Raw genomic sequence first — 20,985 nt, forward strand, 5'->3', positions numbered from 1 at the left:
ATGAAAAAGCAAATAAATACAAAATTCACGTAGCAGAAACGTTCCAGGAGTTCTCTGAATTCTCAAGGCACGAGAGCAGCAGCTAGTCCCAGAGTTTTCAACTTCCACTTGCCTGACAATGCTGAGTTGAAATCCAAAGGCACAGGAACCAAAGCCACACAAACCACACAGATAAACATCCAGTTCGCCTCTGCCTCTGTTCCCTTTTGTAACTGTAGCCCTCATTATGGGAACCACACCCAGACCTCATTCTGTGGACCACACCCAAACACAGGTGACACCATAATCACCATTGATAATCCCTTAATTGAGCCCTACGTTGCATTGCTCTACGGGTACGCATATTAATTATCTTTTCAGCATCCGAATCCAAAGAAGAGAGGCTATCCGACGGGCTGCCTGCTAAATCCCCTGGGCTGTCTGCCAGTTCCTGTGGGCTGTCTGCCAACTCCTCTGAACCATCTGCCCCATCCTCTGGGCTGTCTGCCACGTTTTCCTGGGTGTCAGCCAGGCTTTCACAATCACCTTGTGACGCATCTCTCACATATGTGGGGGCAAAAGCTGGCCCAGGCCCGAACACAACAATATCCATTGCTTTTCATTTAAAAATAATGACATATTAATGTTGTATACATGATTTCTAGCCTTATTGGCAAGCTTTCTTTCTTGTATATCTTGAATTTATCAGTTCACATCCATTGAACAGCCCTTACGAACAGCACAGGGCTTTCCTAAGCCATAGTTATATGAAATCCACCCCCAATTTTACTTTTAAAATGGGGAGGCAGGCAATCATATTTATTTATTGGACTTGCATGCTGCCCCTTTCCGTGGACTCGGGGCGACTCACAACACATCAATAAAAAACAATATACAATAACATATTTAATCCAATTAATATAAATAGCTAATCTAAAAAACCAATTCTAAAATGATCAAAACATTAAAAATCATTTTTCTGGATTCAAACCAGACATACCACAGATACATTGGCCAGAGGCTAGGGTCTAGTGACCACAAGCCTGGCGGCATAAATAGGTTTTCAGTTTTATGGAAGGTGAGGAGGGTGGGGGCAGTAGGAATCTCCAGGGGGAGCTGATTCCAGAGGGCCCCCCCACAGAAAAGGCTCTTTCCCTAGGTCCCGCCAAGCGACATTGTCTAGTTGACAGGACCTGGAGAAGACCGATTCTGTGGGACCTAACCGGATGCTGGGATTCATGTGGCAGAAAGCGGTCCCATAAGTAATCTGGTCCCATGCCATGTAGGACTTTATAGGTCATAACCAATCGTGTCCGGAAACCAATTGGCAGCCAATGCAGTCTGTGGAGTGCTGAAGAAACATGGGCAAAACTTGGGAGGCCCATGACTGTTCGTGCAGCTGCATTTTGCACAATTTGTAGTTTCCGAATGCTCTTCAGAGCTAGCCTCATGTAGAGAGCATTGCAGTAGTCGAAACTCAAGGTGGTAAGAGCATGAGTGACTATGAGCAGAGACTCCCTGTCCAGATAGGCTGCAACTGGAGCGCCAGGCAGACCTGGGCAAACGCCCCCCTCGCCACAGCCGACTCTTAGCTCCTTTGGCACACAAAGGCTTGGTCATTCAGGTCTGAGATCAGAATTGCTTTTACATCTTCACATGTCAAGTTTAAGAAAGTGATCTTGACTCCTGTTCTAGCTGAAAAGCAGCCAAGGCAGTTATATCGTGGACAGGAGGTAGGACAACCGTGTGGTGTATCCATTCCAGAATTGATTCAAAGATATGTGTAAAAATATAAAAACTTTTTGTCTAAGATGAATCTCATTTGAGAAAAATGAACAAAGGATTATAAACGTGGATTAATGATTCAAGGACATCGTCTGAACCGGGGTGAAATGTTACTGGTTCGGACCAGTTCGAGTTAAGTAATACAGATAGTCCTTGACTTATAACAGTTCATTTAATGACCAAAATTGTAATGGCACTGTAAAAAAAAGATGACTGTTGCAGCATCCCCAAGGTCACATGATCAAAATTCAGACACCTGGCAACTGACTCATATTTGTGACGATTGAAAGTAAAAAAGTTTGATGATTTCACTGGGATTAATAGTGGCATATAAAGAGTAGCCAGAGGAGAACGTCCCTCAAAAAAGAATGTATCAAACAGTAAAGAGGGAAACAGTGGGAAGAGACCAGAGAAAATTTGGAGGAAAACTACTTGTACAACATATTGAAGAAAAAAAGGACTCAGGAGAAAATATATAACACATATAGAAATAAAAAGTAGCAGTAAAGGGAATGGGTCAAAAGGAGAAAATTAACAAGTGGAATATTTGAGAGACCAAAAGAAAATGGTTAACAAGGGGAAGATAAGGTTCATATTAGTAGATTTAAGGAAATTATATTAATAGTGGATAAAGTTAAAGGGTTTTTATGTTAGATTTGAATGTGAAAATTATATTAATAGTAAAAATTATATTAATAGTGGATAGCCGATCAAATTAAAGGGTTTTTATGTTAGATTTGAATGTGATGATGTATATTTATAGCAAAACAACAGAAAAGTGGGATGGGAAATTTGAAATATTATTAATTGTGGGTAGTCAATCAAGTTAAAGCGTTTTTATGCAAGATTTTAATATGATGATATATATTGTTCATAGTAAGATAGAACAACAGATGGAATGTGAAATGGTAATTTGGTTTAATTTTGAAGACAATTTAGATCAAGAGATGACGTTGGAATGTTGTGGGATAGGAAATTTGAGAAATATATTTAGTAATGGAGAAAAAAGATAACTGATGTTACTGTAAGAGATTAGAAATTTAGAGTAACTAGTAATATTACTAATGTATTAAGGAGAAAATAAGTTAAGATAAAGAAATATGGAAAGAGAATATTATGGCTGAAATTGAAAATAGAGACATGATCTAAAATGGATTATGTACAAGAAAAGATATGTAAGAATAATCTGGACACTTTGTTCATAAAATATTCATATGAGGGGGATGAGGACAAAAAATTGTAATAAAGCAGCAGATCCATGACATACCTATGAATCCTATTGCACCAAATGACTTATGGTATTAGTTGTATAATAAAGAGGAGAAAAAATACTGTCAACACAATTTTATTCAGGCACACCATAGCTGTAATTATAAGGAAATAGTACAAGTTCTGCCCAAGTGCAGTAGTACATCACTGACAATTGCAAAACAAAGTATACTGATGCTGTTGTTATTATATTTATCTGCATGATTGGAATGGTGTGCTAGGATTGTTGCAACAAAAATCAAACTTGCAGATACAGTAACACCTTGATACTCAACTGTTTTGAAACTCGTTGAATTTATATCGAACACGTTTTGAGTGAAAAATTTGTCCCGGTACTCGTTGTTTGATACTCAATGCACAAGCTAGAACTTTTTGGCATCAGCTGACTTGTGATTCACTACATTATTTCTTATAATTAAAATTTGTTTGGTACTCATTGTTTTTGCTACTCATCACACCTCCTGGAACCAATTAGCGATAAGTACCAACGTACCATTTTACTTACTGTATATAACCTGAGGCACATTTCAGAAATTACACACAAATATTGAGCCCAGTCTAATTTCTGATTTGCTTCCGCACTGAACTTATATATCTGATGCTCTGCTGTCGTTATGCAAATATTAACAGGTTCCACCATATGGGAATGGTTCTCTGATGTCTGGGAAGGCACTAGAAAAGTTGTAATCAAGTTTTTCTCTCAAGGAATGTTTAGATTTCAACATGGATATGAGCTATTTCTGGATTAGTCTAAAACGGGGTTCTCCAAACCTGGCAACATTAGGACTTGTAGATTTCAACTCACAGAATCTGTCAGCTAGCATAGTTTATTTGAAGTCCGCATGTCTTAAAGCCGCCAGGTTTGGAATCCTCTGCTTCACTCTAAACCAATCTCTCTGTAAAATATCAACAACTGTTTAAAACTCAAAGACAATTCAGATGTTGAGATACTATAGGTATATCAAAGTATTATAAGTACAAATAATTATTTGTTGCAAATGTGTGTATTTTAGTCCTTGGATCCAATTTTGGTTAATATTGGCGACATTAAAACATACACAAAACTCAAACTAAAAACCCTTTAAAATCATGTAGTCAACTGTTCTTGGCCTAGACAATCACCTATTTGCTTTAATATTGAATTATAGGAATACATTTATGCAGGAGATACTTTTCTAGCTTTATCTATTGTCACTCCAGTCAAAAGCAGAGGAGGGTAAACTATCTCAATCTGGAATAAGAATTGAAAGCAGTGATGGGCTCCTACGGGTACAATCAGGAACGCAGAACCGGTAGCAAAATTTGGAGCTCCGCCCCATTTGCACTGAAAGATGTTGAAACAAAATGCATAAGCCACGCCCACAGTGTGGTAGTAAAAATTTTGGTAGCCCATCACTGGTTGGAAGTATCCCAAAGTGCAGGCCACAATATGGGACAAAACTCAGAATGCTATTATCTATTAGAAAGCAGCTTTGTTCCAAGTCTCTCGATTATCAACAACATCCAAATAATTATAAAAATTGATATATCAGTAGTATGCATTTAATGGATGGTGAAAGCTACCAGCATCACTGTCTTTACCAGTAAGGGTTAAATGTTAGGTGAGAAGAGATTAAACAGATCCACCCTCCAAATAGGTTTTTTTTCAAGCATTTCTCACATCTACTATATCAGGGGTGAAATATTTCCGGTTCGTTCGTGCCTGTTGGTCGTTAGACAGCCAGTCGCGAAGGCAGCGCCAGGCTCCGCCCACCTGCCACCATTTGGGTTCTTTTACCCTTTGCGTATGCGTAAAGCATTCTGTGCAGGCGCAGAGGGTAAAAGAACCCAAGTGGCAGCGTCTGGGCAGAGCCTGCCGCTGCTTTTACGACTGGCTCTCCAATGACTGACAGGCACAAGCGAACTGGAAGCATTTCATCCCTGTACCGTATTCCTGAAAATAAGAAGGCCTAAAACAATCCAGTTTCTTTCAGGTTATTTAAGGCACTAAACAATCTCAGTAGAAGAAAAATGGCAAACCTTATAATAACAGTAACAATGGAAAGAGGAGTGGGGGAGGGATATTTCTTCTATATTAACGCTATTAACAATTAACCATCTACTATATAAATCTTGACCACTACTCACAGGTAGTCCTTGACTTACAACAGTTTGTTTAATGACGGTTACAAGTTACAATAGCTCTGAAAAAAGTGGCTTATAACAATTTTCACTTACAGCCATTGCAGCATCCACGTGGTCACGTGATCAAAATTCAGATGCTTGGCAACTACATTGCTCAAAAAAATAAAGGGAACATTTAAACAACACAATATAACTCCAAGTAAATCCAACTTCTGTGAAATCAAACTGTCCACTTAGGAAGCAACACTGATTGACAATCAATTTCACATGCTGTTGTGCACATTCAACTTTGTACAAAGTATTCAATGAGAATATTTCATTCATTCAGATCTAGGATGTGTTCTTTGAGTGTTCCATTTTTTTTTTTTTGAGCAGTATAGTTCATATTGATTTTTGCACATGATTTCCTTTTACAACCGTCAATGGGGAAGCCAGATTCGCTTAACAACCATATTCTTAACAACTGCAGTAATTCACTTCACTGTGTTAAGAAATGGGGGGAACAAGCCATTTAACAACTGTCATGCTTAGCAACATAATGTTGCACTCAATTGAGGATGTAAGTCAAGGACTACCTTTAGCATGAAATTCATGAACAAAATAAGCATAAAATAGGTAGATATGACAATGAATATAATACACCTTTGCTATTTATATCAGATTAGTGATAGCCCTCTTTACTAGTACTGTACTCTGGAGAAATACATTACAAAATTGTTAAATCAGCATTCCTAATCCAAGAGACCGATTCAAGAAAAACAGTAACATTTATAAACAGGGGGGGGGGGACTTTTTAAATTGATTTCTTTCTGGGAACAGTCTTTTTTTTTTCCTGCAGCACATAAACTTTGATGAAAGTTTATCAGAAAGAAAAAACATCAACTAAATAAGAGAGTCAAAGAGAAGGAACTGTAAAGAACATACACTAATTTAAAAGAAAAATAGTCTCCAATCCATAGTATTCAAAGCGTTCAGAAAGGTTATAATTATGAATTTATTGCAAATTATGACTTTTCAACCCTGGGCAAAGAAACCTATCTGATATAGGCAACTGTGACATTAGAAAGGCAGTTTTATTTGGCACAACTCTCAGAAAGAGCCTATGGTACATCTGTAACAGCAGACCGGGCATACATCTCCCACTCATTTATCTATAATAAGTTATCCTCCTATTTTAAGGTTCTGATTTTCCTATTCCCCTTCTACTAAATGTATCATTCCATACCTAAGCTATCATTAAACCACAGTGGTCAAAAATGGAAATTCCTAGAAAGAAGATAAAGAAGCATACACGTTTTTAAGACAAATACTACCAATTATATTTTCATACAAAGGCAGAAGTATTTCTTCTAAATTTCACATTTTGAATGGAGTCTCTGAAGTAGCAACAAGGGGGGGGGGGTTGGAAAAGAGCAGAAGAAATAGTTTCTATTTAGACCCAAATTTTCCCAGTTGCTTCATGGACCAGTCGGACTTAATGTCTTGCGGCTTTGCAGACTTTATCGTACACTTCAGGAAAGGCCTTGTTACACTGAAGCTCTTGTCTCAGTTTGTGATATAGGGAGCCGTCAAACATTTCCCAGAATTCTTCGCGGCTCATATAGCAGTCTGCATATAACATCTGAAAACTAAAGGAAAGGGGAAAGATGTTAAGAGTTCTTGCGAAGGTGACTATTAACATGTTTAATATAATGGCTGTAACAGTAAAGTGCACAATGGGCCAGAACATACAATTGTAGTTGATTAGTTAGAGGTGCAGACTTCTGCATCAGGCGATCTACATTATGATGGGTTGCTGAGTATGAAGTTGACTTCCCCTTTTCTTTCTTTCTTTCTATCTATCTATCTATCTATCTATCTATCTATCTATCTATCTATCTATCTATCTATCTATCTATCTATGTATCTATGTATGTATCTATCTATGTATCTATGTATCTATCTATCTATCTATCTATCTATCTATCTATCTATCTATCTATCTATCTATCTATCTATCTATGTATGTATGTATGTATGTATGTATGTATGTATCTATGTATGTATGTATCTATCTATCTATCTATCTATCTATCTATCTATCTATCTATCTATCTATCTATCTATCTATCTATCTAGTCAAGTAAGTAGTATATAAAGATATAACAGTGTTTATAAACATGATACTAGTAAGAGAGAAAATTAGGACTAAGGACAGTAGGCACACTGGTGCATTTATGCACACCCCTTACTGACCTCTTAGGAATCGAGTGAGGTCAACAGGGGCGTACATAAGTGCACCAGAGTGCCTACTGTCCCCTGTCCTATAGTCTCTCCTATATCTTCTCTTCTATTTCTTCTATCCCTTATATCTCTTCTATTTCTTTTATCTTTTCTGCTATTCTCTCTAGTTATATTTTACTCCTATATTTTCTCTTCTCTTCTTTCTTTGATGCATTCTACTCGTATATATCCTCTATAGTCTTCATTGTGTATTATTGTGTATTGGACAAAACAAATAAATAAATAAATAAAAACAGGGGTTAGTCTAAGGGTAAAGTTTTGGGAGTTAGGTGATGATACTACAGAGTCAGGTAATGGGTTCCATGCATCAACTACTCGGTTACTAAAGTCATATTTTCTGCAGTCGAGTTTGGGGTGGTTTACTTTAAGTTTGTATCTGTTGTATGCTCGTGGGTTGTTGTGGTTCTCCCATTTTTCTTCTGTGCACTCTGCATGCTGTTCTGTGATTTACCAGACAATTTACTTCATGTTGTAGTGATGTGCCTGACTGTCTTATCTGCTGCAAATGTAGATGCTAAATGTATTTATTTATATAAAACTACAAGTTTCTATCAGCGTCTCTCATTTGGACCCAGTCTACACATAACATCTGAAAACTAAAGGAAATGAGAAAGATGTTAGACCTGAAGGCAACAATGACCTTTGCCTGCAAAACAGGGCAAGCCACTCTGTCAAAGTTTGATGCTTTTAGTTCATGTTTTGTTCTAGCAAACCTTTCATACAGTTGCGTGTCCCAGCAAGTGTGAAGAATCAAAGTTGACCTACTGTACAGAACAGCAAGACAATAGGTTGTATTCATGAGTAACTAAGCATTCAATCGCTAGAGAGCTCTCACACTACGAGAAACAACTCTTTTTCCAAGGCTTAGTTCCTTACCCGTGAACATTCCTCACAAACTTTTCTAATTGTCTGGTGGACGCCATGGCTTCGAAGTGTTTCGTCTGGGGCATCCCATAGGCTCCCACGTCTACATAGAGCTCCTCTTCATCTCCTTTTGGATGAACCATTCCAGGATTGGGAGGCAAGATGAATGGACACAGCCATAGGGGATAAACCTAAAGAAAACAAGAGGAAAAAGATGCACTAGGAGACATGGTAGCCCAGTGGTTAGCAGTGTTCCCTCTAATTTTTGGGGGGGGGGGGCGGAAAAGTAGTGTCTGAGCGGCAGTCCCTTCGGAACTGGGCGGCACAGAAATAATAAATAAATAAATAAACAAACAAACAAACAAATAAAAAACCCACCCTGTTTTGCCTCAGAGAATTTCAAAATAAAATACTGTACTGTGCGTCTATAACAGTGAGCTCATAATAGGGCAACTCTATCAATATCAAAATGCCACTTAAATAGTTGAGCTAGTTTCAAACTAGATTTTGATTTTCTTTCTCTCTTCCTTACTCCCATTATTTTTTCTTTCTCTTTTCCTTCCTCTCTTTTTTCTATCTGTTTCTCCCTCTTCCTCTCTTCCTCTCTCTCTCCTTCCCTCTCACTCGTTCCCTCTCGGCTTCTGGGCAGGTTTGGAAAACTCTGAGTTGATGATGATTTTTAAGTGAGCGATTGCTCACTGCTCAGCTTAGAGGAAACTATGGTGGTTAGAATGCATTGCAGGCTAACTTTGCTCAGTGTCTGGAGTTCGATCCTGATCAGCTCAAGGTTGACTCAGACTTCCTTCCAAGGTCAATAAGATGAGGACTCAAATTGTTGGGGGCAATATGCCGACTCTATAAACTGCTTAGAGCAGTCATGGTGAACTTTTTTGGTTCGCGTGCCAAAAGGGGTGTTTGTGGGTCCGCTAGCATGCCTGCACGTGCCCAAACTCCTTCTTTCCCTCCGCACTGGCCTTTCTGAAGCCTGGTAGGTGAAAAATATGCCCAAATGGGAAAACCGGAAGTTCAGGAAAATGCATTTCCGGTTTGCCCATTGTGCTGGCTTTTTTTGCATTCCGGGGCTTCAGGCAGCTTCCCTGAACCCTCTGGAGTGCAAAAAACCGCACAATGGCAAACAGGAAGTGCATTTTTCTGAACTTCCGGTTTGTCCGTTAGGGAATTTTTTTGCTTCTGGGTCTTCAGGGAAACTTCCCTGAAGCCTTCAGAGAACGCAACGGCCTTTCCCAAGACTGAAAATCAACTGGCCAGCGTGCCCAGGTGCGCTGAAGCTAAAACATGGCAAAGTCTCGTGTGCCCTGTGATATGGCTCCATGTACCACCTGTGGCATATGTGCTATAGGTTTGCCATCACAGTCTTAGAGAATCCTCTAGAGCAGTGTTTCCCAACCTTGGCAACTTTTTTTTATTATTATTTATTAGATTTGTATGCCGCCCCTCTCCGTAGACTTGGGGTGGCTCACAACAGCAATAAAACAATTCATGACAAATCTAATAATTTAAAAACATTTTAAAAACCTTGTTATTAAGCAGACATACACACAGACATACCATACATAAATTGTATAGGCGCGGGGGAGATATCTCAATTTTCCCATGCCTGGTGGCAAAGGTGGTTTTTAAGGAGTTTACGAAAGGCAAGGAGGGTGGGGGCAGTTCTAATCTCAGGGGGGAGCTGGTTCCAGAGAGTTGGGGCCGCCACAGAGAAGGCTCTTCCCCTGGGACCCGCCAAACAACATTGTTTAGTCGACGGGATCTGGAGAAGGCCCACTCTGTGGGACCTAATCGGTCGCTGGGATTCGTGCGGCAGAAGGCGGTCCTAGAGATATTCTGGTCCGGTGCCACTTTGAATTGTGACCGGAAATTCGATCGGCAACCAATGCAGACTGCGGAGTGTTGGTGTGACATGGGCATACCTGGGAAAGCCCATGATTGCTCTCGCAGCTGCATTCTGCACGACCTGAAGTTTCCGAACACTTTTCAAAGGTAGTCCCATGTAGAGAGCATTACAGTAGTCGAACCTTGAGGTGATGAGGGCATGAGTGACTGTGAGCAGTGAGTCCCGATCCAGGTATGGCCGCAACTGGTGCACCAGGCGAACCTGGGCAAACATCCCCCTCGCCACAGCTGAAAGATGGTTCTCTAATGTGAACTGTGGATCGAGGAGGACGCCCAAGTTGCGGACCCTCTCTGAAGGGGTCAATAATTCCCCCCCCCCATCCCAGGGTTATGGACGGACAGATGGAATTGTCCTTGGGAGGCAGAACCCACAGCCACTCCATCTTATCCGGAGTGAATGCTGGCTGGGGAATTCTGGGAGTTGAAGTCCAAATATTTTCAAGTTGCCAAAGTTGGGAAACACTGCTCTAAAGTACTGTGAAGCAGTATATAAGTCTGCGCTGTTGCTATTCTATTGTATTCGTTTTATGGAAGCTACTTTTGTGCTTTCTGAATCCTACCACTGATACAAGAGGTTACTATAACCATTATTTATTTCTGGGTTTTACAGAAATGATCTTCAGGCACGAAATAAGAAACCAGTCTTATTCCTGCTCCTGTGACCTGTCTTAGATTTAGGAAAGTTGGTCTTACTTTGATGACACTGTGGAAGGTTTGAATGCACTGTTCAAGACTCTTCATGGGGATCATCATGTCTTGTATCACGTGGTGCTGCTCATAGAGCTTTCTCATGGCTTCGCCTTGAGTCAATTTTAGAAGGGAGATTTTAGGAGGAACCATCCAGCCAAAGAGATAGCGAAAAATTGGATGATTGCCAAACGGGATGATGTCCTGTAATAGACACAATGCTAACAGTAAGAAAAGGAAAGATTTAAAATCAGTATTACATACATCAGCAGCTTTAGTGGGTAGTTTTTTAAAAAAAAAATATCCATGGCTGAAAGTGGTTTAAAAGCCTAGCTTTCTCTAGGCACTGAGTAGGGTAAATGGGCAGTCCCTTGTTAATTCATCTTTTCTTCTCTTAGGAAGTCATCTCTTTTTTCTCCCCATTTGTATTTGTTTTATGTCTCTATTTCTATATGATACTCTGCTACTGTCAGTGAGTGACTTTAGAAATCTGAATTATCAATTTATACATTTGTCAAGATACACTGGATTGGAATCATAAGATTTAACGCAGGGGTTCCCAAACTTGGCAACTTTAAGACTTGTGGACTTCAACTCCAAGAATTCTCCAGCCGGCTATGTTACGCTGGCTGGAGAATTCTGGGAGTTGAAGTCCACAAGTCTTAAAGTTGCCAAGTTTGAAGACCTTTGATTTATGGAAATGTTTTAAGAATTAATTGGTGGTATAAGAACCAACCCTTTAAAAAGAATACCAACATTTGTTTTAAAAATCTTCATGAACTGATACTTCAGATTCTTGATTAACAGCAGATCTAGATGAAGTGAGAATGCTAAGAAGAAACGGTAGGCTTTATCTACACAAGGACTATTAAATCCACTATCATAGATACTAATTCTTCCTCTCTAGCCTTTTGGCTTGAATGACCAAACAAGTTAGCCAACTAATCTTTTACACATGGCACCTAGTTTTGTCTTGGAAGAGGAAGAGAGGTATTAGGCACTAAGGATATTCAAAGCTTCAAATGGGCATTTTGCTTCAAAGTATTTGTGGAAAACTATTTTTCAAAGCAGCGTGGCCACCTCACTTTTCCAAAACTCATTTCAGACTTCTGCAAAACGTATCTACCCCAGTGCTTTTATTTTTACGCGTGTGTGTATGTGTGTGGATAGATAGATAGATAGGTAGGTAGGTAGGTAGGTAGGTAGAGAATGTTGTTATTTCTTAAATCTTGTCAGCCACAGAGTTAATTGAGTGGTGGCCGTATAAATCTGCGGAGTGATTTAATAAGGTAGGAGCAATCCATGTTAAGCTATCAGAAAAGCTGGTCTTAAGTATCCACAGTGTAATCAATTACAAGTAGATCCTTACCTGGAGCTCCCAGAAAATGCTCCTTGTATGCCTATGATAATAATCTCTTGCTGGAATATATTCTGTTCCTGTGGTGTCAGCTTTTAAATAATTCTCCAAATGCTTAAAAAACCATGGCTTGTAGTACATTCCAATTCTATTGATCTTAATGGAAAAAACAGGGAGATAATGAAAATATAACTCTGCTGAATGATATAGCCTTACAAAGTTAAGGATCTTTAGAATTATTATTCGGCATGGAACAGTAAAAAACAATTTTAGGGCAATGTTTTTCAAATTTGGCAACTTCAAGATGCTGTAGACTTCCTAGCTGGCCAATAAAGTGGCTGGGGAATTGTAGAAATTGAAATCAATCTTAAAAGTTGCCTAATTTGAGAAACACTGCTCTTGGGGGAGACACAGTCTTTACAATACATAACTATGCACTGAAGAGTATAAATGGAACTCTAGTTTTTAGAAGAAACAACTTGTTTTTTCCACAGATAAAATACAATGATGTCATCCTGTCTCCTGTGGTCCCTTTTACTATAGAACAGAACAGAACAGAATTCTTTATTGGCCAAGTATGATTGGACACACAAAAAAATTGCCTTTGGTGCATATGCTCTCAGGGCACATAAAATCATGAGGTACAACACTTAATGATTGACATAGGGCACAAATAAGCAATCATGAAACAATCAATTTTAATATAAATTGTAAGGATACAAGCAACAAGTTATAGACATACAGTGATAAGTGGGAGAAGACGGGTGATAGGAGGAACGATGAGAAGACTAATAGTAATGCAGATTTAGTTAATAGTTTGACAGTGGTGAGGAAATTACAGTGATCCCTCGATTATCGTGAGGGTTCCGTTCCAAGACCCCTCGCGATAATCGATTTTTCGCGATGTAGGGTTGCGGAAGTAAAAACACCATCTGCGCATGCGCGCCCTTTTTCCATGGCCGTGCATGCGCAGATGGTGGAGTTTGCGTGGGCGGCGGGGAAACCCGGATCTTCGTCTGCTCGCTGCTGCTGCGGCCGCCCAGCAGCTGATCTGCTCGGCGGCAGCAGCGAGGAGCCGAATCGGGCTTTCCCCTTTGCGTGGGCGGCGGGGAAACCCCGATCTTCATCTGCTTGCTGCTGCCGCCCAGCAGCTGATCTGCTCGGCGGCAGCAGCGAGGAGCCGAATCGGGCTTTCCCCTTTGCGTGGGCGGCGGGGAAACCCCGATCTTCGTCTGCTTGCTGCTGCTGCAGCGAGCAGACGAAGATCCGGGTTTCCCCGCCGCCCACGCAAAGGGGAAACCCCGGCTCCTCGCTGATGCCCCCGCTCGCCCGCCGCCCGCCAGCAAGAGGGGGAGAGATAGAGAAAGAGAGAGAAGGAAAGAAAGAGATGAGAGAGGGAGGAAGAGAGTGTGAGAGATGAAGAAGCAAGATAGAGAAAGAGAGAGAGAAAGAAAGATGAGAAAGGAAGGAAGAGAGTGACTTCATCGGGTGGGAAAAATCGCGATATAGCATTTCGCGAAGATCGAGATCGCGAAGATCGAGGGATCACTGTATTTGTTTAGCAGAGTGATGGCATTCAAGGAAAAAACAGTTCTTGTGTCTAGTTTTCTTGGTGTGCAGGGCTCTATAGCGTCATTTTGAGGGAAGGAGTTGAAACAATTTATGTCCAGGGTGCGAGGATAATAAAGTTAGCTTACCTTTTCTTGTTCAGCTTCATTGGTCAAAACTCCAGTCATTATGACAGCCTCTTCCAAAGAATACACAATGCCTTCTACAAAATGATTCTCTTTCTTTTCTGATTCTTCAGCAAATCTCTTGCAGATGTCCTTCAGCCCTCTCACAGGCTCATAGTGCAATTTCACATAGTTCTTAGAAGGGATCATTTTTATTTCTGCTGCAACCAGAAAGCCTAATGTGCCACAAGACCAAGGCACTGCATAAAAGAGATCTGAGTTCTCCTCCTGCAAAAAAGCACACCATACTAAACAGCAACTCAACAATAGAGCTGGTGTAACTTCTTAAATCACGCCAGAGGAATAACATTTCTTACCGGGCTACATCTCACGTGGCTGCCATCAGCAAGAACAAGCTCGCAAGCCACACAGTTATGCTGAAATAACCCATAGATATGAGAGGAAGATTCAATGCCAGTTCCCATAAGCAGACCACCTATGCAAGAGAGAGGCCATAATCAAGAATGAGCTGAAATACATGCTAAACTTTACATAGCAGTATTTTAGTACAAGAGAATCCACAGCAAGCAAAACAAAAGACATATTATAGGCATGGAACTTCTTATTTGATTTGATTTAATTTATTAGATTTGTATGCCGCCCCTCTCCGTAGACTCGGGGCGGCTCACAACAGTAACAAAAATAATATATATTGACAAATCTAATAATTAAAAATCTAAGATGACAATTACATATTTAAAAAACTAAAAACAAGAAACCCCAATATAACAAACATACACACAGTCACATCATGCACCTGAACTACATAGGCAGGGGGAGACGTCTTAGCTCCCCCACGCCTGACGACAGAGGTGGGTTTTGAGGAGTTTACGAAAGGCAAGGAGGGTGGGGGCAATTCTAATCTCCGGGGGGGGTGGGGTTGGTTCCAGAGGGCCGGGGCCGCCACAGAGAAGGCTCTTCCCCTGGGCCCCGCCAAACAACATTATTTCGTTGATGGGACCCGGAGAAAGCCCACTCTGTGGGACCTAACCGGTCACTGGGATTCGTGCAGAAGAAGGCGGTCTCGTAGATACCCTGGTCCGGTGCCATGAAGGGCTTTATAGGTGATAACCAACACTTTGAATTGTGACCGGAAACTGATCGGCAACCAATGCAGACTGCGGAGTGTTGGTGTTACATAGGCATTTTTTGGAAAGCCCATGATTGCTCTCGCAGCTGCATTCTGCACGATCTGAAGTTTCCGAACACTTTTCAAAGGTAGCCCCATGTAGAGAGCTTATGCTTAACATTCTCATATATGAAATTATGATTGAGTGGTTTAATAAAAGACATAGTCCTTATTTACATGTTCCAAGGCTTCTCACCTACTGTAAGATCATCAAGTTCTGGTACCACTGGAATAGTCCAACCCAAAGGATTCAGGTGTGCTGTTAACTGCCCCATTGAGACCAAAGGTTCCACCCGAACAACCTACAAAAGAACATTTTATGACTTAGATAAAAACCCATCAGATTGCATAATAGTGTCTTCACAACAGTCTACGCAGTAATAGGATCAGGAATAGGATCCTACCATCATAGTGATCAGCATGATGAAAAATGTCAACCCAGTGTGTATTTGTTATATACAAAAAGGCAGATTCTATTCTTGGAATCATTAGGAAGGGATAGGAAAATAAAACTACCATAATGACCATAGCAAGTGCTCTTTTGAAAATTAGGATCGTACCACACTTAAGGGAATCATATACAGCTTGGTCATTGCCTCTTAAGAAGGATTATTATAAAGCTAGAAAACAGAGACCATCAGAAGTTCACAGTCGGAAGTACCGTATTTTGTATTTTTCGGAGTATAAGATGCATCTTAATTTGGAAGGAGAAAAATGGGGTGGGGGGAATCTACCTACCAGGTATTCATCTAGCTCAGTGTTTTTCAACCAGTGTGCCGCGGCACACTAGTGTGCCGTGAGACATGGTCAGGTGTGCCGTGGGGAAATTAAACATGGGTCCCCAAACTACGGCCCATGGAGGCCATTTATCCAGCCCACCGCCAGCCACCTCCATCCGAACATAAACATTCCCATCACAATCAGAGTGGAGGCACAGGGAACACTCACTGACCAATCACCTTCTAGGATTCATACCGATCACTAGCGATGAACCAATAGCAGGCCGCCTATCATCCACACCCAGGAAGGTCTCTGCTCGGGCTGCTGCGCACTTGTCATTGTGTGGCCATGGTATTTGAAGCTGCTACTCCTCCCTGCTTTCCCGATTTCTAATCATGGTTTAAAGCTAAAGTTTGCTGAACTTCCTTTGGACAGTTTTTCATTATCCCTCGCCAACAAAAATTGCTCCTGTTTTCAACCACATATCTATGTGAGCTGAGTTTCTCAAGCTTGACTGCGATAAAAACTAAAAAGAGAGACTGAGAACTGTTGAGGAAGAGCTTTGTGTGTGTGTTTCTACCATTCCTGCCCTTTTGTGTTCATTGAAACAGGTCCAGGTTTCACACTAAGTGAGTATAAATACATTTAGAAACTATATTATTAACTATATGTATAATATGTACTGTGTTAGGGTGTCATTTTGGTTAGTGGTGTGCCCCAGGATTTTGTAAATGTAAAAAATGTGCCGCGGCTCAAAAAAGGTTGAAAATCACTGATCTAGCTAGTATTCTTAGTCTGGTAAGCTTCAGTACATTATTTTATGCCTTGGTTAGGGTTGAAAAAACCTTTTTTGAAGAGAGAGAGTAGCAATAAAAAGAAGCCTGCAAAGACTTAGGGCTAAAAAAAAGCTTCTTCGGAGAGAGTAAGAATGAAAAAATCCTGCAAGCCGGGAAGTTTATTAGCACTAAAGGCTGGGAAAAAAAGCTTTGAAAAAGCTACATTCGGAGCATTAGACGCACCCAAATGTTCAGCCTCTTTTACTGGGGGGGAAAGGTTCCTTTTATAATTCAGAAATACTAAAATTGTAGTGCTGGGAAAAATTATCCTGGAAGAAAGCAATGACAATCCCACAACAACCATGTGGACTAGCTGTTTTGCTCAGCTCAAAAGCAATTTCACCTGAAAAATCCCAAAGGTACCTGTCGCTCAGTGTCGACATCTAAAATATCCATCAGGTTGATTGTAATGTTCTTGAGAGTCTTCTTGTACTTCCCAATACGAAGAGACATTGTAAGCCAGCCAGGACGGCCTGTGCACATATATGTTTTTTGGCCTTCTGCTTTCCATTCTCGAACCTATGAGAAAAGAAAATGGAATCACTTACTTGTAACAGGGACAGTTTGAAGCTAAGGCCAAATAGATACTGTATTAGCTTTGGGCACCAAGGCTCAAAGGGTGCCAAAGCTGTCGCTCTTGTCAAACAATTCTAAAATATACATCGCTGCATTGTTCAGAAGTGGCACTATCAGTCAATGTGGCCTACGGTCATATAACCTTAAACCAGTGTTTCCCAACTTTGGCAACTTGAAGATATTTGGACTTCAACTCCCAGAATTCCCCAGCCAGCAAATGCTGGCTGGGGAATTCTGGGAGTTGAAGTCCAGATATCTTCAAGTTGCTAAGGTTGGGAAACACTGCTTTAAACTGACAACTGACCTCACATATTATTAAGAAAATTACTCCCAATGTTAGTTGTTAACAAATAGTTTGCAAATAAGAAACTTAGTTCAGACTGCATCCTTACTATGCACCCTGCATAGTTTTCAGAAGAAACATGTTAGGTGAATGCCAACTAAACATGCATTGTTTATTAGGTAAACAGGACTGCATGGTTTATTAGCTATAAATAAAGACCAGATTAAGAGCTAAGGGAGCCCAAAGCACTACAATCAGTAATGGTCTGCTGCCCCACGAGGGGTGGGGGACACACAGTGAGGGTAGTAAGTTTATGCACTATTTATTGAATACTTAACAGATTTTTAAAATTGTCCTTCCTTCTCTAGTACCTTAGTATGATCCATAATTACTTTTAAAAATAGGAAATAATTAAATACAGTAGTATGTTTTTACCCATAAACGCTTTAATCGTTTTAATCATTATCTAGAACTGAATTTTTATAGCACTTAAAGAAAATTGAGCTATTTGCCTAATCTGTTATCATACTGAACCTTGTGGGTTCAGTGCAAAGTCATAAAATGTTACTGTGCTCCTCAACAAATAATGTTGTTTATCATTCGTCCTTTTCGTGGCTATTCAAATAATGTGACTTAACTGAAAAAGAGTCCAAGCACCTATTTGAAAACTTATCCTGGTCTGCAAGCCGCTCCCACCCCTGGTCACATGATTGTCAAGCCACTCCCACCTGGTCACATGGCCAGCATGCCACTCCTGCCCGGTCGCATGACCAAGCCACACCCACAAAATAAGCCACGCCCACAGCGCAGCAGTAAAACATTTGGCAGCCCATCACTGAATACAATCTTATGTCAGTGCCAAGGTATAATTAATATAAATTTGTTCCACATTAACTTTCAATATTGTTGAATTATCACACATTTTAAATAACAGTGATTCTTACGGAGGACCAAGAAACAATAAACTGAATAATAAATAAATAGTTATTAGAAATAACAGCAGATTTCCATAGATGGGCTTCACTCATATAGAGTGTCCAAAGGGGGAGGAAAAGCACTGAAAATCAATGTTTTGTTTGGTATGACATTATTGACATTGTTTGGTATGACAGGTAATTCCTAAACTTAAATTTAAAGCTTTACCATATCATAAGCTATAATTTTCTTCTTTAGTTAATGAACAGGCTCTCTAGCAGATGCCTAACACCAAAAGTGTAATTGCATTGTCTTGCTCACAATTTTGCCTTTTTTTCTTTCTTCGGAGCAGCTCGTTCTTTCACTTTCCCCCACCCTGGTTGTGATGGCTGATAATTTTTTGTGTAGTGAAGTGCCTTATACGAACCAACTTTTGTCTTTTCTCTTTTGTTTGTTTTTGAGGTCCATGTGAACTCATGTGCCATACAATTCTGAATAAAGAATGGACAAAGAAATGTCTTTTGTTATCATTTGTTTTCCCCTCCCTGAAAAAAACATAGAAAGATAGAAGATTGACGGCAGAAAAAGACCTCATGGACCATCTAGTCTGCCCTTATACTATTTCTTATACAGTGATACCTTGTCTTACAAACTTAATTGGTTCCGGGATGAGGTTCTTAAAGTGAAAAGTTTGTAAGACGAAACAATGTTTCCCATAGGAATCAATGGAAAAGCGATGAATGCGTGCAAGCCCAAAATTCACCCCTTTTGCCAGCCGAAGCGCCCGTTTTTGCGCGGCTGGGATTCCCCTGAGGTTCGATCGCAAAAACGAGCGCTTCGCTGGCAACGGAAGTCAGGAGGTGGGGTTTCCCAGCGAAGGGAGCATCAGTGAAATCGCAGCATCGCAAAAACACCGAAGTCCTTGAAACCCCACCTCCGGACCTTTGTGTTTTTGCGATGCTGCGATTTCACTGAGGCTTCCCTCGCTGGGAAACCCCACCTCCGGACTTCCGTTGCTAGGGAAGCGCCAGTTTTTGCGCTGCTGGGATATCCCTGCTGGGATTCCCCTGCAGCACCACAAAAACACGGAAGTCCGGAGGTGGGGTTTCCCATGGAGGGGAGCCTCAGGGGAATCCCAGCAGCGCAAAAACGGGTGCTTCGCTGGCAATGGAAGTCCAGAGGCGGGGCATCCCAGCAGTGGCGGTGGGTTTGTAAGGTGAAAATAGTTTGTAAGAAGAGGCAAAAAAATCTTAAACCCCGGGTTTGTATCTCGAAAAGTTTGTATGACGAGGCGTTTGTAAGATGAGGCATCACTGTATTTTATTTTAGGATGGATATATGTTTATCCCAGGCATGTTTAAATTCAATACTGTGGATTTACCAACCACATCTGTTGGAAGTTTGTTCCAAGCATCTACTACTCTTTCAGTAAAATAATATTTTCTCACGTTACTTCTAATCTTTCCCCCCCAAAAATCTGGGGAGACATTGCACATTGGAGCTGAGCTAGGGCAATGGCTCGCGTGCCAGCAGATATGGTTCTGCGTACCACCTGTGGTACCCATGCCATAGGTTCGCCATCACTGTTCTAGTGCCTTGGAAAATAGCCTGACTGATAAGATATCAAAGATGAGAAGGATAATAATATAGCATTTCATGGGTAAATATCCTTAGAGATGAGATAGTGCTGTGGGAATTGTTTAGCAGAGTGAGAGCATGGGGGAAAAACTACATCTGCATCTAGTTGTTTTGACATGCAATGCCCTGTAGCAACGTCCCGCGGAGGGGATTTGAACCAGTTTCTTTCCAGAATGTGAAGGGTTTGTAGATAGTTTCTCAGCCCTCTTTCTGACTTGTGCAGTATACAGGTCCTGAGTGGAAGACAGGCTGGTAGCAATTGTTTTTTCTGCAGTCCTGACTATCTGCTGAAGTCTGTACCTGTCTTGTTCAGTTGCTGTACCAAATCAGATGGTTACAGAGATAAAAATGACAGACTCCAGAATTTCTGCAGCTCCTTGTACAGCCAGAACTTTCTGAATTGACTGCTGGAAGAACATGCTTTGTTTGTTGCGTATTTTTAATAGTGATTTTAATATCATGTGTCCATTTCAAGTCCTGGAAGAATGTAGAACCCAGAAACTTTGCCGATCAGTTTCCGGTCACAATTCAAAGTGTTGGTTATGACCTATAAAGCCCTTCATGGCACCGGACCAGATTATCTCCGGGACCGCCTTCTGCCGCACGAATCCCAGCGACCGATTAGGTCCCACAGAGTGGGCCTTCTCCGGGTCCCGTCAACTAAACAATGTCGTCCGGCGGGATCCAGGGGAAGAGCCTTCTCTGTGGCGGCCCTGGCCCTCTGGAACCAACTCCCCCCAGAGATCAGAATTGCCCCCACCCTCCTCGCCTTTCTTAAGCTCCTTAAAACCCACCTCTGCCATCAGGCATGGGGGAATTGAGATATTCTTTCCCCCTGGGCCTCTACAGTTTATGCATGGTATGTCTGTATGTATGTCTGGTTTTTATAA

At 40.9% G+C, this 20,985-nt stretch overlaps 1 protein-coding gene across 3 annotated transcripts in view; it reads right to left on the reverse strand.

Annotated features, from left to right (window-relative positions):
* Window positions 1-3,093: 3,093 nt before the first annotated feature.
* The window catches only part of DHCR24 (24-dehydrocholesterol reductase), a 90,723-nt gene continuing 72,831 nt past the window's right edge, over window positions 3,094-20,985 (reverse strand). For all 3 annotated transcript variants that reach the window (XM_070745936.1, XM_070745934.1, XM_070745933.1), the window contains 8 exons: window positions 17,047-17,202; window positions 15,324-15,429; window positions 14,316-14,434; window positions 13,963-14,226; window positions 12,278-12,421; window positions 10,915-11,112; window positions 8,317-8,495; window positions 3,094-6,785 (listed from right to left, as the gene is read on the reverse strand). In XM_070745936.1, the coding sequence (XP_070602037.1) occupies window positions 6,632-6,785; window positions 8,317-8,495; window positions 10,915-11,112; window positions 12,278-12,421; window positions 13,963-14,226; window positions 14,316-14,434; window positions 15,324-15,429; window positions 17,047-17,166 (1,284 nt within the window). In that variant the 5' untranslated portion in view covers window positions 17,167-17,202 and the 3' untranslated portion in view covers window positions 3,094-6,631. The remainder of the gene's footprint in view (window positions 6,786-8,316; window positions 8,496-10,914; window positions 11,113-12,277; window positions 12,422-13,962; window positions 14,227-14,315; window positions 14,435-15,323; window positions 15,430-17,046; window positions 17,203-20,985) is intronic.

Source organism: Erythrolamprus reginae, chromosome 3 (genome assembly GCF_031021105.1).
Source record: "Erythrolamprus reginae isolate rEryReg1 chromosome 3, rEryReg1.hap1, whole genome shotgun sequence".
NCBI lineage: Eukaryota > Metazoa > Chordata > Lepidosauria > Squamata > Dipsadidae > Erythrolamprus > Erythrolamprus reginae.